A 25588-nucleotide genomic window follows, 5' to 3' on the forward strand; every position below is an offset into this window, starting at 1 on the left:
GATAGGGACGGACAACTTAAACATTGGCTGTCTAAAATGGGGTGGTGGCTATAAAGGCACAAAGTGTCTGGCTTTTACAAGTTTTTGAGAGGGAGTTTAGTTTCAGAATATGCTGAATATTTTCCATCTTGTCTAGACGGGTCCGGTGAAAGGAGATGGGAATAAAATTCTTATGATTTAATAGTGAATAATTGTTAACCATAAGGAGCTCTGGTAGCATAGTGGTTACGAATCGGGCTGCAAACCACAAGGTCAGCAGTTTGAAACTATCAGCTGTTCCGTGGGAGAAAGATGAGGCCTTCTACTCCTGTAAAGATTTACAGCCTCAGAAGAGAAAGGCTGTGTGCTTGTACCCAAGAGGCAAGCTGACAGAATGTGCCCTTTGGTTGTTTAAATGATTATATATTCCTGAGTGTTTTTGTGTACATTCCCCCCCCACAATAAAAATACCCAGAGGGAATAGAATCAAATACTGTTGAATGATGATGAACAGAGGAGATTGTAATCATTGCACTGAAACGAGTGTAAAACTGATGTTCTCCCATGTATACTATTACTCAATTCACAATAAAACCTTAGAAATAAACCAGCAAAAAAACCCTATGGATTACTTGGGTGATGTAAATGGTTAAGTGCTTGACTCTACTACTTGATGGTTTGAACCCATCATAGGTTCCTTGGAAGAAAGGCCTGGTGATCTGCTTTTGAATAACCATATCGATCTGTTTTTGATAACCATATGGATCACAGTTCTGCACTGCATACAAGGGGTTGCCATGAGTCAGAATTGATTTGGGGGCGGATTGTACATTTCTAGGGCTAGAGCTCTCAGAAGGAGCAGGCCCTTGGGACTTTGGAAGGCAGGCTTTAGCTGGGCCGGAGAGAGCCGCAGGTTTCTCCCTGGATGCCACTTGAATTGAGTGTCCTTGAGAGCCATGTGAACACAGGTGGAGGGAAGGCTGGTGTCTGACCCCTAAAGCGAAAAATCTCCTTTGTGTTTTTTGAATGCAACTATGTAAAAAGACTCACACCCAAACCCAGTGGGGTTTAGTCCAGCTATGCAAGCTTGGTTCACCATTCACAAATCAGTTAATGTAATTCATCATACTAGCAGGTTACAGAAGAAAAACATGATCATATTAACAGATGTAGAAAAAGCATTTAACAAAATCAAACATGTTTTCATGATAAATAAAAAACAACCTCTCAGCAACCTAGGCCAGAGGAAGATTTCTTCAACTTCAGAAGAAATCTTCTAAAAAGGACATTGAAAAAGGACATCTACAAAAATCCTACAGTTTATATACTCATACTTAGTACTGAGAACAAGATGCCTTCCCCTAAGATTTGGAATAAGATTCACCACTCCTGTTCTACATTGTATCGGAATTTCTAGCTAATGCAATTAGTCAAGAAAAAATTTTTTAAATTGTATGGCTAGTAGAGGAAGAAATAAAATTGTATTTGTTTGCAGAAAACATGATTATCTATCTGGAAAATCCCAAAGAATTAAAAAAACGAAACAAACTCGAGCTAATAATTATAGGAAAGCAGCAGGATAATGAATAATGCCACCTCACAGTGACTTTACAGGACAGAATAGAACTGCCCCATGTGTTTCCATGGAGCAAAGTGGCACCATACTATAAACACTGGACTTATGAACCACAAGGTCCATAGTTTGAGCTTGCCAGCTACTCTGTGGGAGAAGAAGGAAACTTTCTGCTTCCACAAAGAATTAAAAAAAAAAAAATCCTTGGAAACCTTATAAAGTGTTGCTATGAGTTGGAACTGACTCAGCAGCATTTAACAACAACATAGGGTTTCTAAAACTGTCGTCCTTGGAGTCCTGGTGTGGTACTACAGGATAATGCGCTGGACTGCAAGGTCGATTTGAACCACAAGGTTGGTGGGTCAAACTCACAGCTGCTGTTTGGAAATCCTATACAGGGTCACTATGAGTCAGGACTGACTTGATGACACTTAACAACAGCAATCTTTACAGAAGCAGACTGCCACATCTTTCTCCTATGGAGTGGCTGTTGAGTTCGAACTACTGGCCTTTCGTTGGCAGAGTGCCTGCTCCACCAGGGAGCATGTGTCTCTCTCTCTGTCCCTCTCCCGCTCTCTCTTTCTATATATATGGTGGTGGTTATGTGCCATGGAGTCGGTTCCGACCCATAGTGATCCTGTACAGGGTTTCTGAGGCTGTAAATCTTTACAGGAGCAGAAAGCCTCATCTTTCTCCCGCGGAACAGCTGGTAGTTTCAAACTGCTGACCTTAAGTTTCCCTATACAGGGTGGCTATAGGTCAGAATCAACTCGACGGCACTTAACATATATGTGTGTGTGTGTGTATATATATATATGTATATGTGTGTATATATATGCTTCAAAAAGTTCTTGGGATAATGGCATGAAAAGATAATGGAATTTTCCCATGAAAATTGTGAAGCCCCTTGTATATTAAAAAATGGGCTGATTCGTTGTAGGTTTGGGTACCAAAGCTGTAGCTCTGAGATGGAAAGAGCCTTGTGAGCCAAGATGCAGGTTGGAGCTTTGGCTAAATCAGGGTTAATTTTGGGTGGGTCACAGTCATGGATGGGGAGTGGCAGGTTAAGCCTCAGTTGGACCTCAGAGTTCCTAGGGCTGTAAATCAGAGAGAGAAAAAGCATGAGCTAGAGAGCTACTGACTCTCCCACCTCCAGGGGAAATCCCAATCCAGAAGCCAGGGCTGGGAAGCCTGGAAATGGAGGATAGATATTTGTTGAAGGGGCTCCTGGTGTGGCGCTGTAGGATCAGCACTGGACTGTGAACCAGAAGGTTGGCAGTTCAAACCCACCAGCTGTTCCTTGGAAACCCTATATGGGGTCACTATGAGTCGGAATCAACCAAACACTTAACAACAGCAACAGCATTTGTTAAAGAAGCTGAAAGACGCCCTTGAAGGCAGACACGGTGCTCAGAGTTAAGGATTCAAGAACAAAATGGCTCTTGGGAGCTCGTTTTTTGTGGGGAAGTGACACACAACCTGTGTATGGATCAGAATTTGCATGCATTACCTCTCAGCAACCCTGGGGGAGCTGATATCACCACTCTTGGCTGACAGTCAGAAGCTTGGGGAGGTCATCTACCAAGGTTACACGCTGGAACTCAGGGAGCAGCAGAACCCCCTGCCCAGCCTTTACTGCCTCTGGCCATCCAGGGTAAGAGCTGAAGTGAAAAGGTGGGCAGAACTGTGGGGAACTGGAGCTCAAAGAGTGATTGCTTAGGGTCTTCATGTGTTATTTCTTTACTTTGCATATGTGGGCCCTGGGTGATACTTAGTAACTATCTGCAAGGAGCACAATCCAGCTTCTTGTGGGAGGAGTGATGGGGGGAATAGCAGACATCCAGGAAATGACAGGGCCAGGTGGTTATAGAACAGTGTTGCCACAGAGTGAGTTTGGTTCTGAGTGTGTATGGTTGATCAGAACCAGGAGGGATTGGGCTTGGCGGGTGCTGGTGCTGGCTGCTGAGAGAGCTTGCTCTAGATGAGGTAATGTGAGTGCCAGGGCCCTGCTGCCCAGGTCCTCCGGGTGCTGCAGTCTACAGGCTGAGTGTGTGCATTCTCAAATCTGCTTTGTAAGGAGAAAGCCTCCATCCATACCTAAGGGATTGTCAGGCCCAGCCAGCAGTGATCCTGGCATCTGGGTCTCCCCTGGATTGTGTGCTGCAGTGCCTGGCACGTCTGCAGTGCTTCTTGGGGACTGTCTGAATCAGGCAGGAGGATGCTGGAACAGCCAGGGGCTAGGAAGGTGGGGCATGACCTTTGCCCAGGACTTCCCCATCTCAGCCTGTGTGTGTCACACCCTGGAAGAAGGTATGCTCTGGAGGAGTCCTTGGGACCTGAGGTACCTCTCAGGCTCATTCCTGGGGTAAATGGGCAGGGAGATAACAGAGATGGCGATAGGATACAGTGCATAGGCAGGTCCTGGCCAGTCGTAGCCTCACTCTTATCTGGACTGGGGGCATCTATCAGAAAATACTGAGGAAAGTGGTTTCTTTTCCCTCCCAGCCACCCTGTAAAACAGATTCAGTTGTGGTTGTGCCGTCAAGTCGATTCCAACTCACAATGACCCCCATGCACAACAGAATGAAACATTGCCTGGCCCTACGCCATCTTTACAATCGTTGCTATGCTTGAGCCCACTGCTGCTGCCACTATGCCAGTCCATCTCACTGGGGGTCTTTTGGTTTTTCGCTGACCCTCCACTTTGCCACACATAATGTCCTTCTCCAGGGACTGGTCCCTCCTGGTAATACATCCCAAATATAAGACAGATGAAGTCTGGCCATCCTGACTTCTAAGGAACATTCTGGCTGTACTTCTTCCAACACAGATTTGTTTGATTTTCTAGCAGTCCATGGTACTTTTAGTATTCTTCTTTTATGGTCTTCCTTATTCCTTGTCCAACTTTCACATGCATCTGAGGCTCTTGAAAAATACCGTGCCTTGGGTCAGGCACACTTTAGTCCTCAAACTGATACCTTAGCTCTTTTTTTTTTTTAAATGTTTTATTGAAAATTATATGATAGTTTACATGGGAGAACTTTAGTTTTACATTCATTCCATAGTATATCATCTCACTGGCATGGTTCCAATCCCCTCCATGCATCATCAACCACCCAAAGGGTATATCCCAGAAACCCGCTGCCTACACTCCCCCCCCCCTCCAGTTTTTGGCCTACAGTCCCTTTCCCTCTCTGGGTCCAAAGTCCCCAGTCGCTTCATCACTCCCCGTCATCATCTCTGTCTCCATTGATACCTTAGCTCTTGAACAATTTAAAGAGGTCTTGTGCAGCAGATTTGCCTATTATGATACATCATTTGATTTCTTGACTGTTGCTTCCATGAGTGTTGATTGTGGAGATAAGCAAAATGAAGTCTTTGACAACTTCAATGTTTTCTTGATTTATCATGATGTTATTTATTTCTCCAGTGGTGAAAACTTTTGTGTTCTTTACAATGAGGTACAAGCCATACTGAAGGCCATAGTCTTTGACTTTCATCAGTAAGCATTTTAAATCCTCTTTGCCTCCAGAAAGTAAGGCAAATAACAGGTTGTTAATGAGTCATCTTCCAATCCTGATGCCTCGCTCTTCTTCATATAATTCAGATTTTTGTATTATTTATAAACATACAGATTGAATAAGTATGGTGAAAGAATACAACCCTGGCACACACTTTTCCTGATTTTAACTCGTTCAGTATCCTCTTGTTCTGTTTGAACGACTGCCTTTTGGTCTGTGTACAGGTTCTTCATGATTACAATGAAGTGTTCTGTAATACCCATTCTTTCCAGTGTTATCCATAACTTGTCATGATCCACATAGTTGAAAGGCATTGCACAGTCAATAAAACACAAGCAAATATCTTGTATTCTCTGCTTTTAGCCAAGATCCATATGACATCAACAATAATATCCCTCGCTGCATGTCCTCTTCTGAATCCAACTTGAGTTTCTGGCAGTTCCCTATCGATGTACTGTTGGGGTGGGTTTTGAAATTACCTTCAGCAATGGAATATTAATGATATTGTTCAATGATTTCCACATTTTGTTGGAACACCTCTCCTTGGAATGGACGCAGATATGAATCTCTTCCAGTCAGTTGGCTAGGTAGCTGTCTTCCAAGTGTCTCTACATACATGAGTGTCTCCAGTGCTGCGTCAGTTTGTTTTCACCAGTTCCTTCAGTGCATCTTGGACTTCTTCTTTCATTACCATTGGTCATATGCTGCCTTTTGAAATGGTTGAACATCGACCATTTCTTTTTCGTAAGGGGAATCTGTATATACTTTCCATCTTGTTTGTTGTTGTTGTTCAGTGCCATCAAGTTGGTTCCAACTCATAGGGACTGTATTAAACATTTACCCATTGTTGTTGTTGTTGTTAAGTGCCGTCGAGTTGGTTTCGACCCATAGCGACCCTGAATAGGGTTCCTTCAATATTGCAAGTTGAGACTTGAAATTTCAATTATTTCAGCTTGAGAACTGCTGAATATGTTCTTCACTTTTGGTTTTCAACTGCAGGTCTTTGCATAATTTGATTATAATACTTGACTTTGTCTTTTCGAACTGCCCTTTAAATTTTCTGTTCAACTATTTGACTTCCTTATTTCTACCAGTTGCTTTTGGAGGCCTGGTGTGGCACTGTGGAATAAAGCACTGGACCACAAGGTCAATTGGAACCAAAATGTTGGCAGTTCAAACTCACCAGCCGCTCCTTGGAAACCCTATACAGAGTCGCTATGAGTTGGAACTGACTCAGTGGCACTTAACAACAGTAACAACCAGTTGCTTAAACTTCTCTGTGGTACAGAGCAAGTTTCAGTCTTTTCTGACAGTCTATTTTGGTCTTTTCTTTCTTTCCTGTCTTTTTAAGGACCTTTTGCTTTCTTCCTGTATGATGTTTTTTATGTCATCCCACAGCTCTTTATTGTCTTTGATTGTTGTTGTTGTTAAGTGCCATTGAGTCATTTCCAACCCATAGCAACCCTGTATAGGGTTTCCAAGGAGCAGCTGGTGAGCTTGAATCACTGACCTTGTGGTTCAAGCAACTTTGCAGTCCAGCGCATTAACCCATTATTTTTCTTGATATGGTTTCTAAATGCAGGTGTAATATACTCGGGGTTACATTTTGGCTCTTATGGACTGGTTTTCATTTTCTTCAGCTTTAGCCTGAATTTGCATATGAGCATTTGATGGTCTGTTCCACAGTCTGCCCTTGACTTTGTTTTGGCTGGTGATATGGAGCTTTTCCACCATCTCTTTCCACAGATGTAGACAGTTTGATATATGTGTATGCCATCTGGTCAGGTCCATGTGGTTTTTGAAAAAGGTATGTGTAATGAAGAATTAATTATTCTTGCAAAAATCTTTCATTTGATCTCCCTCATCATTTCTGTCAATGCAATGATGTAAATCCATATTTTCCAATTATTGATCCTACCTCTTTGTTTTCAACCTTTGCATTCCAGTCATCAGTCATTATCAATGCATTTGATTGCATGCTTGATCAATTTTAGACTGAAGAAAGTTGGTAGAATTCTTCAATTTCTTCCTCATTGACTTTAGTGGTTGGTGCATAAATCTGAATAATAGTTGTATTAACTGGTCTTCCTTGTAGATGTATGGATATTATTCTATCACAGACAGCATTGTACTTCAAGATAGATCTTGAAATGGTTGTTTTTTTTTTTTTTTTTGGTGACGAATACTATAGCATTTTTCTTGAATTTGTTGTTCCCAGTATAGTAAACCATATGATTATCAGATTCAAAATGGCCAATACCTATCCATTTTAGCTCACTAATGTCTAGGATATTAATCTTTATATGTTTCATTTCATTTTTGTCATCTCATTTTCCTAGATTCATGCTTCATACATTTCATATTCTGATTATTAATGGATGTTTATAGTTGTTTCTCCTCATTTTGAGTTGTACTCCATCAGCAAGTAAAGTTCCAAAAAGCTTTATTCATTTGTGTTGATCACGCCTTTGAGGAGGCGGCTTTTCCCCAGTCATATTTTGAGTGTCTTCCAACCTGAGGGGCTCATCTTCCAGCGCTTTATTTGACAGTATTCTGGTGCTATCAATAATGTTTTCATCTTCCAGTACTATATGTAACAAGGTTCAGTGGCTAAACACTCGTCTATGAATTTGTCGTATTGTGGTAGCTAGCGTGTTACTGTGATGCTTGAAGCTATGCCTCCAGCATTTTAAGTACCAGCAGGATCACCCATTGTGGACAGGTGTCAGCGGAGCTTCCAGGCTAGCACAAAGTAGAGGTGGCCTACTTCTGAATGTTTAACCACTGAAAGCAGATCCAGAGAGAAATTCAAATCCCTTGGGGAAGAGTAGGAGAAGGAGAAACGATCCTGTGGGGGAAAGAATTATGGGCTGGCTGGGGCACAAAGATCCTTGAACAGGAACGCCAAGCCTCACTTGGACTACTGATGCAGCCCCCTTCATCTGAACGAGTGGGAGTAAGAGATCCCCCATACTGGCTGAAGAAACTGAGGAATCAAGGTGTGAATGGGACTTTGCCTTTGTCTCTTTTTCCTATGACAGCAGTAATACATGCTCCTTATAAAAAATTCAAACGGGACAAAATATACAGTGTAGGAAATGACAGTTTCTGCAGTCTGTTGTTGTTGTTAGGTGCCATCGAGTTGGTACCGACCCATAGCGACCTTATGTACAGCAGAATGAAACACTGTCCAATCCTGGGCCAACCTCACTATTGTTGCCATGCTTGAGTCCGTTGATGCTGCCATTTGGCCAGTCCATCTCATTGGGGGTCTTCCTCTTTTCCTCTGACCTTCCACCTTACCACACATGATATCCATCTCCAGCAACTGGTCCCTCCTGACAATATGTCCAAAGTATGAGAGATGAAGTTTGGCTATCTTGGCCTCTAAGGAGAACTCTGGCTGCACTTCTTCCAAAACACCTGCAGTCTTTATACCGCTATTAATGCTGTGTCATGTGGTCAGCTGGGCTGAGGGCTCCTGCCCTTTGTGCCTCACTAAGGATGTCTGTACTTGTGGATTCCCACCACTCAGCTAAGGCTGGGTTGCTTTGGGACTGGAGTTCAAGTCTCTTCTGTCCCACCTCTCAGGATCTCCCTGTGCTAGATGGGGCCTAGTCCTGCAAGGGTTAGGTTTCTTATGAGTTAAAGGGTCAGACTTAGGATGGGCATTATTAGGTTGAGGAAGTTGGATGTGGATCCTAGCTGGATGGCCTTTCTATGAATTTTGCCCACTTGTCCTATAAATATCCTCACAACACAGGGCCTTTAGTTTCTTTCTTTCAGAGCTCTGTTCTCTTTTCATTCTCGCATCCATTTGCCTCACTTTTTGAGTGGATTAGGTGACTCTGTCCTCTGAGCATACCCTTTCTGCTGTATCACTGTCCCTCTTCACCTTTGGAGAGGGTGGTCTTAAAGGTTTGGGAGAGATAAGCAACAGCCAACAACCCTGGCTCACTCCGCTTATCGAATGGGTCCCCAAGAAAGAGTGGGTCCACAGCTCAGGGGGAAGCACACAAAGATTTTAGTTTTGATGGAGTCTTCCAAAGGGATGTGATTAGAGGTGCCCCAGGAAAGTAGTTGTTCATTCCCCTTATAAAAACAATCCCTGTAATGACTCAGTTCTGGACATTTGGATGTCCCAGGGACTTTTCATACAGGGGGTCCCAGAGCAGACACTGTGTGGTGGGTGTATCCTAGGTGGGAGATGACCACATAGCAGCTCATGTGTGTGGTGTATGTGTGTGTGCATGTGTCCTGTGTGTGGTGTGCATGTTAAGTTGGTATTGTGTGATATGCATTTGTGTGTGGTGTGTATGTGTGTCTGTTACATATGTGTTGTGTGTGGTGTGGCCATGTGTATACATCACAGAACTTGGAGCCCTCCAGGGACCAATCTGACCATTTCTTCCAGACAGGGAGGGAAAATCTCATTCCTCAATTTCTAGTTCTCCAGCAGAGACCCCTTCCTGCTTTTCCTAATTGAGAAGCTCAGGATTCCTTGTATGTCCTGAGGAGCAGATCTTCCCAGCACTAGGGACATTACCATCTGGGTTCCCAAGAAGCCTGCTCACAGTCTTTTCTACAGGGTGGCTTGGTCTCCCTGGCTGGGTGCAGAATGGAATAAGCGCAAAGAGATGGGAAAGCAACAAAAACTTGCGGGGCAAGAGTTGAGAGGGTATAGGAGACAGAAAATGTGGATTTGAGCCCTAGTTAGCTAGCTATGTGGTATTGGGCAGATGACTTAAGCTCATTGAGTTTCCTTGTCTGCCTGCAGTACCTCTGTGAGGACTAGGGGAGGTGGTGGTGCATTAGGTATTGTTGTTGTTACGTGCCGTGGAGTCGGTTCCGACTCATAGCGACCCTGGATAGGGTTTCTGAGCCTATAAATCTTTACCGGAGCAGAAAGCCCCATCTTTCTGCAGCGGAACAGCTGGTAGTTTCGAACTGCTGACCTTTTGGTTCGCAGCCCGATTCGTAACCACTACGCTACCAGAGCTTCTTTCATTTCTCTTTATGACTGAATAAAATTCCATTGTAAGGATTTATCACCGTTTCTTAATCTCCTCATCTGTTGATGAACATTTGAGTTGTTTCCACCTTTTGGCTACTCTGAATAATTGGTGCCATAAACGTTGGTGCACAAGTATTTGTTGGAATCCCTGCTTTAAATTCTTCTGGATATGTACCTAGAAATGGAATTAGTGTCATTCTGTGTTTAAGTTTATGAGGAATAACCAAACTGTTTTCCACAGTGGTTGCACTCTTTTACACTGCCACCCTTTACCACAGCAAGGATCCAATTCTTCACATCCTCAGTAATGGCCATCTTAGTGAGTGAGAAGTGACATCTCATGGTGGTTTTGATTTGCATTTCCATAATGACTAAAGGTGTGGCGCTGCAGGCTAATGCTCAGACTGCAAAATGCAAAATCCTTTGAAGTGCAAGGTCGGTGGTTCAAGTTCACCAGCTGCTCCTCGGAAACCCTCTGCAGGGTTGCTGTGGGTTGGAATCGACTTGACGGCACTTAACAACAACAACAATGACTAAAGGAGCTCTGGTAGCATGGTTGTTACGAATCAGGCTGCAAACTTCAAGGTCAGTAGTTCGAAACTACCAGCTCTTCTGTGGGAGAAAGATGAGGCTTTCTGCTCCCGTAAAGATTTATAGCCTCTCAAACTCTGTACAGGGTCGGGAACCAGCTCCACGGCACATAACCACCACCACCAATGACTAATGAGCTCTGGTAGCATAGTGCATATGGAGTCGGGCTACTAACCTCGAGGTGAGCAGTTTGAAACTACCATCGGTTCTGTGGGAGAAAGATGAGGCTTTCTGCTCCCGTAAAGATTTACAGCCTCAGAAACCCTACGCAGGGTCACTATGAATCGGAACTGACTCCATGGCACACGACCACCAGCCACCAAAGATGAATGGGGTGTCCTTGTGTGGCACTGCAGGATAAATGCACTGTGCTACAAAGTCAGTTTGAACCACAAGGCTGACGGTTCAAACCTACCAGCTGCTCCTCAGAAACCCTATACAGGGTCACTATCAGTTGGAACCAACTCAGTGGTACTTGACAACAACAACAGTAACTAATGGAAGTCCTGGTATGGCACTGTAGGGTAAGTACTGAACTGCTAACTGCAAGGTAGGCAGTTCAGACCCACCAGCCACTCCTTGGAAACTCTATATAGGGTTACTATGAGTTAGAACCAACTCAATATCACATACAGTAACAACAAAAATGACTAATGAGAAATACTGGCAGAGTAGTGGATTAAGCATTGGACTGTTGACCACAGGGTCAGTGGTTCAAATGCACCAGCTACTCCGTGGGAGAAAGATCTGGCTTTCTGCTCCCGGACAGATTTACAGTCTCGGAAACCCTAGGGAGCAGTTTTCTGCCTTACAAGGTTTCCTTGTGTCTAAATCAACTCAACAGCAGCGGCTGTAATGACTAATGATGTTGACATCTTTTCATGTGCTTATTGTCCCTGAGTGGAATAAACCATTAACGTAAGGTTAGCAGGCTGGTTAAAGTTAAAGCTCTAGGTTGCTGAGTATGCCAAGTGAAAGGTTCTTGTGGCTTGAGTCCACCCAGAGGTACCTCAGAAGAAAGTGCTGGTGATCTGCTTCTGATCCAGCCACTGAAAACCCTGTAAAGCACAGTTCTGCTCTCACACGTGGGGCTGTCATGAGTCAGCTGATTTACTGGTCTTGGAAATTTGTGGGGTTTTTTTTTTTTTGTAGAAATGTCTAGTCAAGTCCTTTGCCCATTATGAAATTGGGTTGTGTTTTTGTTGAAGAGTTGTAGGAGTAAGCCATTATTTCTGAATATATCAAATTTAGAGTTTATCCTCTTGACTTAAGAAATATGAAGATTGACTTTGTACACAGTTTTGTTCCTCCTCCTTCTATCATCCCAATAAAGTTATAATTTCAGGTAAAATGGTTTTTTTCATCCAGCGTATATAAATATTGGTCATTGCTAAGCCCAGTGCCTTCCTAGAATTTTTTTCTTTTCTATACAGTCCATGGAGTCCTGGTGTGGTGCTATAGCAGATAAGTACTAAACCACAGGGTTAGTTTGAACTGAAAGGTCGGCGGTTCAAACTCACCATCCACCCCTTGGAATCTCATAGGGTCGCTATGAGTTGGAACTAACTTGATGACACTTACCAGCAACAGCAACATATACTCCACCCCTCACCCCACCCTGTAGTTAATGATGTTGTTGTTATTTTTAACCCTGTATATATAGGGTTTCTGAGGAGCTGCTGGTGAGTTTGAACCAACCTTGCAGTCTAGTGCTTATCCTAGAGCGCCACACCAGGACTCCCAGGAGTTAATAGCTGGCCTCATTTTTACATCTGCTCACGTTCCTTTGTGCTCATCTCTAGTTTTTTTCCCCCAGTAGACTTTCAACACTGCTTTCCTCATGGTCAAAATATATCAGCAATTATCAATGTTACTTGTTTCTAAAAACCTCTCTTCCTAGAGCCCTGATCATCCTGTTCCCATTGACATTGCTGTTGTCCAGGGAATTCCCTTGTGTCTGGATTCCTGTATCCAGTTTTTCTCAGTCTTGGCTACTCTCTCTGTTTGGTAAGAGCATAGCTTCTAGCAGCCTCTGAGCTAGGATACCTGACAAAGAATTTTCATGTCCGGAAATGGTTTTATTCTACTTTTATCCTTGATTAATTAGGTCTAAAATTCTATGTTGGAAAGTTCTACCCTCTACATGAAGCCAGTGTTGCTAATGAACCTAGTACTGTTCTCATTTATGGTATGAAACTGTTTTCCCTGTCTGAAAGCATTTACAGTCTCTTCTTTATCCCCGGTACTCAGAAACCCCACCAAGATGTCTCAGTGTGAGTCTTTATTCATTCATAGTCCTGGGTACTTGTAGTCCCTTTTGCTTGGGTGCTCATGTCTTTCAGTTCAGGAGAACTTTCTTATATTATTTCTTCCAGAGTTTTTTCCTTTCCATGTTTCTCTCTCTCTCTCGTTTTTTGTCTCTCCAGTTATTTGACTTTCCAATTATTTGGTTGGTAAACCTCTTGGATTTACCTCAATTCACCTCATCCTCTACCTTCTTGGATATTTCTTCCACTTTATTCTGGCGTTCTGGTGCTGTGGGTTAATGTGCCAGACTGCAAAGCCGTTTGAACTGTAAGGTCGGCAGTTCAAGCTCACCAGCTGCTCCTTGGAAACCCTTTACAGGGTCGCTATGGGTCAGAATCGACTCGATGACATTTAACAACAACAAATTCTTTGAATACTTCCTCTAAATGATCTATTTCAGCTTGTGTATACCAGGGAGGTAATCATTTCTGGGTACTTGGGTGAAAGGGGGACTGTCCCAACTGCCAATTACTTTTCTTCTTTGAGCCCCACATTTGACCTCATCATGTAGGCTCAATATTCCTAAGTGTGGGGGTTGGTGCAGTGGCTCCATACAATAAGCACTGGACTGTGAACGCCGCTCTCTAGGAGCAAGGTGAGGCTTTCTGCTCCCACACAGATTTATAGCCTCAGAAACCCTATACAGGGTCGCTGTGGGTCAGAACCAACTCAACTGCACTTCATAACAACAACATCCCTAAGTGCAGAGCCTTTTTTAGTTTCTCTGGGGAGCCTTCGTTCTCACATCTGTAGCTGTTGAGAGGATATGGCTTGGCTGAGGGTAGGGGGATAGAGAATCTGCCTGGGTGTCTAATTGCCCCTTACACGATGCAGTATGATGTGGCTGTCCAGTCCGAATCACATCGGCTGTCCTGCATCAGGTCTTCTAAGTCTGAGTGGAGTTGGAGAAGGGGGTTTGGGAAGCAGAAGAAAGAAGAGCTCCCCTCTACTCCTTCCCCCAACTTCTGGAGAGCCCCATTGCACTGTGTGTTAGGGTTCTTTACCATGTTCTCTGGGAAGTGTAGAGTGGGAAGAACATGGGCTTTTGGAGTAATGAAAACCTGACTCTGAATCCCCCTCTCCCTTTTACTGATTGCTTGTTCTCAGCTTCCTGGTCTGTAAAATAGAGGGATAGTGTCTCTTGCTTCATAGGCTTGTGGTGAACTGCAAATGGAATTGAGATTAAGCACCCTAGCTGTGGTGGTTGTAGCACAAAGTAAAAGCTCAGCAAATGTGAGTGCTCGTTCCCTCCTCTATATAAGGTCTCTTCCCTGGCAGGACTGGGAGTGAGTCAGTGCATGAGTGAGGGGTATGTACGTGCTGATGTGTTAGTGTTCCTGGCCCTGGGCCTCTGGGCTCCCTGGTGACTCTAAGCAGTGCGTGGCTGGGACTTATCAGAGGAGATGACGTAAATAGGGGAAAATGCTGGTAGGTCTGACTGCATTGGGGTCCTGGAGATGTGGGGGGTCTTTTTCAGGCCCTGCCTTGCCCTCCTGGATTTAATGAGTTCAGGGTGTGTGTGTATGGTGAGGGCAGGGAGAGGCCTCCAAGTGCCAGTTAAGGTTGCTGCCCACTACCCTCCCTGCTGGGTGTCTGTGTGAGTGGCACCCCAAAGCTTCCCTTCCTTAGGATGTGGCTTTTCCACCATGGAAATGGTTTTGATAATTTCTCAGCTGTGGCTGTAGCTGTGGCCTCAGAGCCAGGGCCTGTATGTCAGAGCAGGGCCATGTGGAGAGAGGCTGCCAGTGGTACCCAAAGCAAAGAGGAGTTCTGTTCTGCTTGCCCCCTTGTTCTCACAGGTGGTACAAGCTGCACTCCAAGTCAGGCAAGAAGGAGAAAGAACGTGGGGAGATCCAAGTCACCATCCAGTTCACTCGCAACAACCTGAGTGCCAGCATGTTTGACCTGTCCGTGAAGGATAAACCACGGTCCCCCTTCAGCAAGATCAAGGATAAGATGAAGGGCAAGAAGAAGTATGACCTGGAATCTGCCTCTGCCATCCTCCCAAGCAGTGCCCTGGAGGATCCTGATCTGGGCAGCCTGGGCAAGATGGGCAAAGCCAAGGGCTTCTTCCTCCGTAACAAGCTACGCAAGTCATCCCTGACTCAGTCCAACACCTCGCTGGGCTCAGACAGCACCCTGTCCTCAGCTAGCGGGAGCCTGGCTTACCAGGGGCCCAGTGCTGAGCTCCTCACTCGCTCTCCCAGCCGTACCAGCTGGCTGTCCACAGAAGGGGGTGAGTGAGGGCTGGCCCCTCAGCCTGGGAGGGTAGAAGAAGGTTGGTATTGGGGAGACATGAGATGTGGAAACGGGCCTCCCAATCCCATAGACTAACTCCTTCTGTTTTCTTTTCAGGCAGGGACTCTACACAGTCTCCCAAGTTTACCCATAAAAGGACCTACAGTGATGAGGCCAGCCAGATGCGAGCAGCCCCTCCTCGAGCCCTTCTTGACCTTCAGGGCCACCTTGATACTGCCTCCCGCTCTTCTCTCTGTGTCAATGGCAGCCATATTTACAATGAGGAGCCCCCAGAACCCCTGCGGCACCGTAGCTCCATCTCGGGCCCCTTCCCACCATCTAGCTCTCTGCATGGTGCCTCCTCCCGGCCCTCTGAGGAGGGTCCTCGGTCTGTAGATGACTCCTGGGTCAGAGGCAGCCGCAGCGCCAGCAGCTCAGAGGCAGTGCCTGGACCTGAGGAGCTGAGCACGCAGCCCAAAGTGTTGGCTGTTGGGGCCGGCTGCTCTGGCGAGGAGGAGGGGGCCCGGCTTCCAGAGGGAAAGCCAGTTCAAGTCGCCACTCCCATGGTGACCTCCTCTGAGGCCACAGCAGAGAAAGAGGGAGCCCGGAAGGAGGAGCGCAAGACCCGGATGGGCCTCTTCCACCATCACCACCAGGGCCTGAGCCGGAGCGAGTTGGGACGACGTAGTTCACTGGGGGAGAAGGGTGGTCCCACCCTGGGGACCTCCCCACACCACTCATCGAGTGGGGAGGAAAAGGCCAAGAGTAGCTGGTTTGGCTTGAGAGAGTCCAAGGAACCAACTCAGAAACCCAGGTACGTCCTTGGTAAGACCAGCTTCCTCTTTGGGGAGGATGACAGGGTGTTTGCAGCCCCTGGCCTGGACCCTGGGATAGGGAAAAGGAGCAGATACGGTCCTCAGACAGACAGCTGGGGCGCTGACTTTGCATGGGTAATGGGGGTACCCTGTCCTCTTAATCCCAGGCTTGTTCTCTGCACATGGACACAGGTAAGTTGTTAAGGGTCCTATGATTGCCAGGTTGCGGATTGTAGGTTGGCAGTAACATGCTTTGCCGTATGAGTTGGCACATCTAACTCCTGAAGAGGGGGAGGCACAGGGTAAGAAGAGAGAGGCCATTTGTCTGTATTCTTTGTTTCCTGGCTTCTACTTCTTGCCCTCTGCCCTTAAGGTAAGGAAACCATGGTAGAGAGTAGGGATTTGGGGACAGTACTCTGGGAGTCCTGGTGTGGCACCAGACTGCAAAGTTGTTTGAACTGCAAGGTTGGCGGTTCAAGCCCACCAGCTGTTCCTTGGAAACCCTGTACAGGGTCGCTCTGGGTCAGAATCGATTCAGTGGCATTTAACAACAACAATAACAACCCTCAGACTTTCCCCAACCTCTCTGAAAGGAGACTTCCCTGTAAGAGATGGGAACCAAGTGATTGATCCCTGCTAGATTCTGAATTGTGTCCCCTAAAATGTGTAGTAACTCCTATCCTAACCTGCATGGCTGCAGTTTGGTCCCATTTGGGAATGGATAGTCTTTGTTATGTTAATGAGGCTGGATTAGCATAGCATGCATCTCTTTTGAGATAGATATAAAAGATGACATGAAAGCTAGCAAGGAAAGATGGGGAAGAGAGACCTGCAGTCACATGAAGGTCACCCAGGGGCAGAAACTCACAGAAATAAGTTCTCTTCTCCAGAGCAGACAGAAAGAAAGCCTTTCTCTAAAGTGGGCACCCTGAATTAGGACTTGTAACCTCCTAAACCAGGAAAGAATAAATGTATTTGTTAGAGCCACCCACCCACGTGTGGTATTTCGGTTAAAGCAGCACTAGATAACTAAGACAGTGACCCTGCCCTCCCCTTGTACATCCACCTCCAGTGAGCCCAATCCCAAATCAAACTCACTGCCTTTGAGTCAGTTCCGACTCGTAGTGACCCTCTCTAAGTTTCCAAGGCTGTAAATCTTTATGAGAGCAGAAAACCTTATCTTTTTCCTGCAGTGCAGCTGGTGGGTTTGAACCACTGACCTTGTGGGTTAGCAGCCCGATGCCTAACCACACAGTGCCACCAGGGCTCATTCCTCTATTGGGCAGCTCCCCTGAAATCTGTAACTTGTCCTTGGAGACCCTTGGAGCTCTGGCCCTTACTGGTCTCTCTTAGTCTTGGAATACTCATCTGATCGGATGCTGATGATAGCTGGTCTGTCTTGAATGTGCCACCCAAGAGGGGATCTCAAGAGCCTACCAGCTCATGCCCTGGCAGCTCCCCTGACCCTCCCGTGGCCCCTTTACTTCCTTCTAAGGAACCAGTCACTGGAAAAGGATATCATGTTTGGTAGGATAGAGGGTCAGAGAAAAAGAGGAAGACCCCCAGCGAGATCAGTGGGCTCTAACGTGGCAATGATAGTGAGGTTGGCCCAGGATCGGGCAGTGTTTCCTTCTGCTGTGCACAAGGTCGCTATGAGTCAGTACCTACTCGATGGCACCTAACAACAACAACAACTCTGAGCCAGAAGAGGCTGCTGTGTTGTCTGGCAGGGCCAAGGGAGGGGGGCCCAGGGTAAGCCTCAGTAGTGTGTGTCTTTCTTCCAAGGGCCTGGGACCAACCCCTGCCTGTGTGGTGAGGACAGGTATTCTGTTCTCTCAGCAAGCCTGTTCCCCACTTGCCATAGGTGTATGAGCGTATTGTGTGTGTGTGTGTGTGTGTGTGTGTGTGTGTGTGTGTGTGAGAGAGAGAAAGAGAGAGAGTAGGAGGGGGACAGTGGTAAAGGGGCAAAGGGAAGACCAAGGAGTCCTAAAGTCCTGAATTTTGTCTTTCTCTGTGAGGTTCTGAGTCAGCTAAGAGGAATGGAGGGAGAAATGAAGGCCTTTCTAGGGCTGACTCCTCCCAGGCTGGCTGGCAGTCCTCATCACAGCCTCATAGATGAGGGATGCAGGGGCAGGGGCAGGTCAGTCTGGGGTGGGGGTGGGGGTCTTCCCTTAGCTTCCTTGTCTACTACAGAAGCTTCTGTCCCTACTGCCCAGCCCCCATTCACCCAAACCCAGGGGGACTGTGGGACATCTGCAGCCTGGGTGTCTGGCCCTTCTGGGTAGCCAGAACAAGCTCATGGCCCTGGGACAACTGGCAGAAGGGATAGTGGGTTGAGGGGAGACCTGGACAGGGCACTTGCTGGGAGGAGTCAAGGGACCTGAGTCAGAAGGATCAGGACTCAGTGTTGCTGTCTGTGAATGTCTGTGGGCCTTTTCTGGGATAGGCAGATGCTGGGGTATATCCTTTTGTGAGGTTATGTAGGTGAGAACCCAGACTTTGGGTTTAGATCCCCATAGATGTGACTTTGAGTGATACGAGAGTTATCTTTGCTTCTGGGTTACAGTCTCCCATTTTCCTTCTCCAATTTCTCCATGTCTCCTAACATTCTTTCAGAGAGTCAAGAGAAGCTGAGGTTCCTATCCTGCTCATGCTTGAATTCTGAGTCTTGCTCTCAGTAGGTTGAAGGGCATCCAGGCAGTCCTGCTCACCCCAATGCCCACTTGCTGGGCCACTGCAGGGCCAGGAGGGGCTGTGCTTTGGAAAAAGTGGTCTGGCCTGGCCTGGCCTGGCCAGACAGAAACCTGGACATTGAGTCTCCTCATTAGCATGTTGCCCCTTTGTGCCTTGGAGGGAGGGGAAGGAAGGACCTCTGGGCTCATCCAGAGGACTTAGCCTGGGGTGCCTCTATCCTGGGCTGCTATTGGAGATTGTCGGTGTTGCACTAGGAAGGGCAGCAGCACCCTCTAGTGCTGCCACGTGGCACTGATGCCCCACACAGAGCAGGAAAGCAGCTTGTGTTTTAAGTGGCTTCCAGTCAATTCTGACTCATAGTGACCCTGTCTAGAGTTTCTAAGGAGTTGCTGGTTTGAACCAGCAACCTTGTGATTAGCAGTCCAGTACTCTTATTCTATAATGTCACACCAGGACTCTGTTAAGTGTTGTTGCTGTTTAGTGTTGTCAAGTCAGTTCTGACTCATAGTGGCTCTGTATAGAGTTTCCAAGGAGCAGCTGGTGGGTTTGAACCACTGACCTTGTGAATAGCAGTCAATTAAGTATGGCATTAAAAAATGGTTACTGGTGCTAGAGAACGCAGTGGCAGGAGGTAAAGGAATGAGTGTGATGAGCTGAGCAGATCGTTCTCCTGTTCTTCCTGAGCTATCCCTAGTCTGCCAGGTCTCACAGCTCTATGACACTAGGCCCGTACCTGGTGTGTGTCGAGGGAGTTGGCAAGCAAGGGAGGTGCTTGAGACTAAGCCCCATCTGGGCCATGAGACTTTTCCCAGCTCCCCAGCCCCTCAGTGAGCCAGTCACACGAGCTGAGCACAGCACCATCTACTTGACGGTCAAGACCACACATGTTAAACCTTCCAAGGCAAAAATGGACCATCTCTGTGTCTATCACCTTCTAACACCTTTAGGACAAGTTTCCTGAGGGCAAGCCATTCTTGTGCTCCCTGGTCCCCTCTAACTCCTTCACACTAACCATAGTTCTTTGTACCATAGTAGGGAATCAAATGTTGGATGCAGTTTTTTTGGTACAGCATTTCAGGATCTATCCTGAAGTACAACAGTGTCAGTGATAGGATGCTATCTTTATGCCTATGAGGAAGACCAGTTAATATGACTGTTACTCACAGACTTATGTCCCAACCACTAGTGCCAACGATGAAGAAACTGCAGATTTTTTTTTTAACCAACATTTGCAGTCAGAAATTGATCAAACAAGCAATCAAAATACACTGCTAAGTACTGTGAAAGTTGGAAACAAAGAAGAAGAGTCAATAGTTGTTGAAAACATGACGACCTTGGTGATAGAAACATTGCTGGAAATTGCCTAATACATTATTTGCAAGACCATTGGAAATACCTTTTTTCAATAACATAAATGCAAGTTTTTACATGGACTTGACTAGATGGAGTCAAATTGATTATATCTGTGGAAAGAGTTGATGGAGAAGTTCAATATCATTGAGAACAAGGCTAAGACCTACTTCAGAACAGACCATCAATTTAAGCTGAAGCTAAAGTCCATGAGAGCCAACGTACAACTTTGACTAAAACCCACGTGAATTTAGAAATAATTTTAAGAATAGATTTGATGCATTGAACAGTAATGACCAAAGACCAGAAGAATTGTTGGATAACATCAAGGATATCACACATGAAGCAAGCAAAAGGACTTTAGGATATGAAGTGAGGGGAAATGCACAAGAATGTGCAAACCTGAAGATAGTACCCATTTGACCTAGCTTTGATGACTTGATGATCAGAACTGAAATAGTGGAAGATAAATACATTTTTGATAAAGGAAACTAGTAAATTGCTATAGTTTGATGAACTTGACCTATACTTAGGGATGTAGTAGCTCAAGGTACCAACTGAGAGGGAAGGAGACTTCACATCAAGGATCAAACCTGTCCCCTCTGTATACAGGGTTGATTGGGATGGGCAACTTAGACATTGGCTACCTAAAATGTGTGTCGGGGGCGGGGGGTTGCTATAAAGGCACAAAGTGACTGGCTTACAATTTTTCAAGAGGAAGTTTAGTTTCAGAGTGTGCGGGGGAGAGTACAATCCTCACTGAATAATTTCCATCTTGTCTAGATGGTTTTGGTGAAAGGCGATGGGGATAAGACTCTTATGATTCAATAGTGAATAGTTGTTATCGTGACTGATTGTGACTGTCACAGCTGTAAAGGTAGAAGTTTTGTAACAAAAAGGGGGGAGTAATTAGTCTTACAGTCCAGGAACAGAGGATCCTAGGACCATCAAGAGAGAAGAGCAGGAGTGGAATGTGGGACCCTATCCAGCGAAGCAGTGACACCAGAGATGGAGGCAGAGATGATGACATGGAGAGCGGGAGCAGCTGAGGACTCTAGACTCATGGAAAGAGAAAGGCTGTGTGCTGGAGACCAGGAAGCAGGCTTGCAGAATGTTCCCTTTGGTTGTTTAAATGATTATATATTCCTGAGTGTTTTTGTGTACACACTCTGCCCAAACAACAAACTAACAACAACAAACACAAAACCAAACAACAAACCAACAAAAAACAGAGGGAATAGAAGCAGATACTATTGAATGATGATACACGGAGTGGATTGTAATCATTGCAATGAAACAATGAGTGTAAAACTGATGTTCTCCCATGTAAACTATCACTCAATTCACAATAAAAACTAAAAAAAAAAAAAAAAAACAAAAGAAAAAAGCAATCCAAAAAACCGGTGCAAAAAAACCCCCCTTTTTTTTTTTTTTTTAAAGCAGAAAGTTTTTATTAATTAACAAAGAGGTTATTCTTAATGGTAGAAAAAGGTAAAGAATAAAATGGAGAAACCAGTTTTACAAGAAGATGCCCATGAGAAAAAGGGAAGAAAACTCTAGAAGTTGCAACAGCAAATCTAACGCTGAGAGAAGATAGCAATGAAAACAGTCTTACTTTCTAGCTCCTTGTGTGGCCAGTCTATCAACTTCTTCATTGCCTTTGATGCCTTGATGGCCAGGAACATACTTCCACTGAATTTCCATGCCTTGGGAAGCTTGATCAATCTTCTCAAAATCATTTCTGTTGACAACATCTCTTCCAGAGGAAAATGTTTTCCATCCATTTTGTTTCCAGTTACTAACCCATTCTGTCATGCCTTTAATGACTAACTTGCTATCAGTTTCAGTTGTGAGCTTATCTATATTTTGGCTCTTTACTTGTTCAGTTGCTTTGTGGGCTGCCCTCAGTTCTGCCGTTTGGTTTGTCTGTCTTCCAGAAACCCTCTCACTTACATTTAGTGGGTGGTTAGGTCCCCAGTAAACTCCATATCCAGCTTGTGCACCGCTTCTCCCATTGTTTCTGCAGCTACCATCAACATAAACAGTTGGAATGTATTCTCCTCCAGCGCCAAAGTTCTGTCCGCTTCATCCCCTAGAGTTCATGTCAGACGTTTGTACCAAGATCAATCAGCGATGTCCCAGGTCCCAGCAATCTACCGCAAAAGATCTCTTTAAATTATTAAAAAGCAAATATGTCACTTTGAGGACTAAGGTGCACCTCACCTAAGCCATGGTATTTTCAGTTGTCTTAAATGCATATGAAATGAACAAGGAAATCCACAGAAGAACTGACAAAGATTGAACATACCATAAACTGCCAGAAGATCAAATAAACCTGTGTTGGAATATGACACCTAGAATTCTCCTTAAAAGCCAGGATGACAAGACTTCATCTCACTTATTTTGGACAAGTCATCAAATGAGACTAGCCCCTCTCATGCTTGGTAAAGTAGAGGGTCAGCAAAAAAGAGGAAGATGTCTCAATTCGATGGATTAATACAGTGAGTGCATCAGTGGACCCAAACTTAGCAACAATTGTGATGATGGTTCAGGACAAAGTGGTGTTTCCTTCTGTTGTATGGCTTCTATGAATTGGAACTGACTTGATACCACTCAACAACAACAATAAGAACAGTATAAATAAGTGAATTGAAAGTTTTAAGAAATAAGATCAACATGCAGAAATCAGGTGTATTTCAGTACATTGTTGTTAGGTGCCCTGGAGTCCATTCTGACTCATAATGACCCTGTATCGGGTTTCCAAGGCTTGTTGGCTTTGAGATGTCACCTTGTTGTTAGCAATTTAGTACTTAGCAATTAATAACTCACAATTTTATTTTAAAAATATTTCATTTACCTAGTATAAGAAAATGAAATGTTTAGAAATGCATTGTTAAAATATCTTTAAGAATCTTTTCACTGAAAACTACAAAACACTGTTGAGGAAAATGAAAGAAAATCCACACAAAAGGAAGATTAGCCATGGTTTGGAAGACAATACTCCTAAGATACCAGTGCTTCCCAAATTAAGTGTGGTGGTGGTGGTATGTGCCATGGAGTCGGTTCTGACTCATAGCGACCCTCTACAGGGTTTCTGAGGCTGTAAATCTTTACAGGAGCAGAAAGCCTCATCTTTCTCCCGCGGAACAGCTAGTAGTTTTGAAACTTGAGGTTCGCAGCCCGATTTGTAACCACTGCACTACCAGAGCTCCTTAAATTAAGTATCGTTCAACAAAAAAGTCCAGTATGTTTTTATTTTTTAAGTTGAAATTTAGTAAGCTTAAAATAGTCAAAATCTGTTTCAAGATTTTCTGTAAACCAATAGTGAACAAGGTGATGTGGTGTTGGCTTAAGGGTAGACATCAAGAACAGTGCAATAGAACAAAGTCCAGAAATAGACCTGTTTCTGTACAGATATGTTCATTGGTTTCAACAAAGGTGCTATGGTAATTAAGTAGGGGAAAAGATGGTCTTTTCAGCACATTGTTGTTGTTGCTGTTAGTGTCGTTGAGTTGGTTCTGACTCATAGCGACTCTGGGGGGTGTTTACAAGGAGCACCTGGTGAGTTTGAACTGCCAGCCTTGTGGTTTGTACCAACCTTGAGGTCGAGTGCTTATCCTACAGTGGCACGTCAAAACTTGGACATGTAAATGGAAAATCTATTATTACATCATGTCATACTGAATATATCATAAATCTAAATGTATGAGTGAAATGCTAATAAATTCCTAGGGGGAAAAGCAGAAAATATTTCTGACCTTGGTGTAGGCAACTATTCTTTATAAACACAAGTTTAGTCCAAACAAAAAACACAAGCCAAAGAAAAAAATTAGTAAGCTGAACTTTGTCAAAATTAAAATATCTTATCCTTTGAAGGATTGGCACTGGACTGTGAACTACAAGGCCAGCAGTTCAGGCCCACCAGCTGTACCTCTTAAGCTCCGTACAGGGTTGCTATGAGTCAGAACTAACTCAGTGGCACTTAACAACAACAACATTATTTGAAAGGCACTGCAAAGAAAAAGGCAGGACACAAAATGGAAAAAAAAACCCCACCTCAATACATGTTTCTGGCAAATGACAAACAGAATATTAAAAACAATCCCAGATGCTTACGTCTCAAAAAGTGGGCCAGGATGCTCAACATCTAATAAGTCATGAAGCAAATAAAATTAAATGAGTACCATTTCCCACCTTCTAGAAAGAATAAAATTGAAAACACTGACAAAAGAAAGTGCTAATGAAAATGTGGAAGCCATTGGACTCTTGTATATTGCTGGGAAGAAAATAAAACTGTAAATTGCTTTGGAAAACAATTTGGCCATTTCTTATAAAATTTACCAGATGATTTATCAATTCCTAAGTTTTTATCTAAGAGAAATGGAAATAAGTCCACATAAATACTTGCACACAAATGTATGTAGAAACTTAATTCATGATAGCTAAAATTGGTAACAATCCAAGTGTGTATTAAAAAATTAATGGATGAGCTATTTTTTTATTATATCCATGCAGTGGAATATTATTGTGTAATGAAAATAGATGACTGATAAAACAGAAAAAACAAACAAGGACATTAAGAAGATGGGAAAGAAAGCAAAGCCCAAAGTGGATATCAGAAGAAACTTCGAAACTTGCTCTTGAGTAGCTAAAGTGAATTCAAGAAATGATGAAGTAAAAGAGTTGGACCAAAAGTGAAGAGGACTTGACGCACTTACTAAGGAATAATGAGGATCAAAGAACTTCAGCCTTCGATATGAATTACATTTCAGCATAAAGAAAACAAAAATCCTCTCAACTAGACCAGTAAGCAACCAATAGGCATCATGATAAATGGAAAAAATAGTGAAGTTGCCACCTCATTTTACTTGGGTACATAATCAACAGCCATGGAAGCAGCAGTCAAGAAAGCAAACGACTTTATTGAATTGAGCAAATACATTGCAAAAGACCTCTTTAAAGGGTTCAAAAGCAGAGATGTCACTTTGAGGACTAAGGTGCACCTGATGTGTTTTCAGTCACCTCATATGTATGTGAAAGCTGGACAGTGAATAAGGAAAAACAATGAAGAACTGATATATTTGGATTATGCTGTTAGAGAAGAATACTTAATATACCATGGATTCCCAAAAGAATGAACAAATCTATCTTGGAAGAAGTACAGTCAGGATGCTCCTTGGAAGTGAGGATGTTGAAACTTCATGAGGGCCAAATCTGGGGAAAGACATCATACTTGGTAGAGAGTCATTGAAAAAGAGTAGAAACCTCATGGAGATGATGGACACAGTGGCTGCAGAAGTGGGCTCAAACACAGCAGTGATTGTGAGGGTACTTGAGGCAGTGTTTCATTCTGCTGTACGTAACGTCACTATGTCAGAACTGACTTGATGGCACTTGACAACGTGGTACAACATAGAGACTAGTCTATCATTATGGTGGCCTTTAGCAATCTCGTCATGTCCCCGACCCCTCACCAGGTGTGGGTGGGCAGCAAGGTTCCTGTGAA

The 25588-nt window shown here is 44.4% G+C and overlaps 1 protein-coding gene across 1 annotated transcript in view; it reads left to right on the plus strand.

Moving 5' to 3' along the window:
• Positions 1 to 25588, plus strand: part of RAB11FIP5 (RAB11 family interacting protein 5 (class I)) — a 63219-nt gene that overhangs the window by 28456 nt on the left and 9175 nt on the right. Inside the window, exons 2-3 of the mRNA XM_006862887.1 lie at positions 14785 to 15221; positions 15341 to 16037. Coding sequence (XP_006862949.1) covers positions 14785 to 15221; positions 15341 to 16037 — 1134 coding nt within the window. The remainder of the gene's footprint in view (positions 1 to 14784; positions 15222 to 15340; positions 16038 to 25588) is intronic.

Source organism: Chrysochloris asiatica, unplaced genomic scaffold (genome assembly GCF_000296735.1).
Source record: "Chrysochloris asiatica unplaced genomic scaffold, ChrAsi1.0 scaffold00052, whole genome shotgun sequence".
NCBI classification, from domain to species: domain Eukaryota; kingdom Metazoa; phylum Chordata; class Mammalia; order Afrosoricida; family Chrysochloridae; genus Chrysochloris; species Chrysochloris asiatica.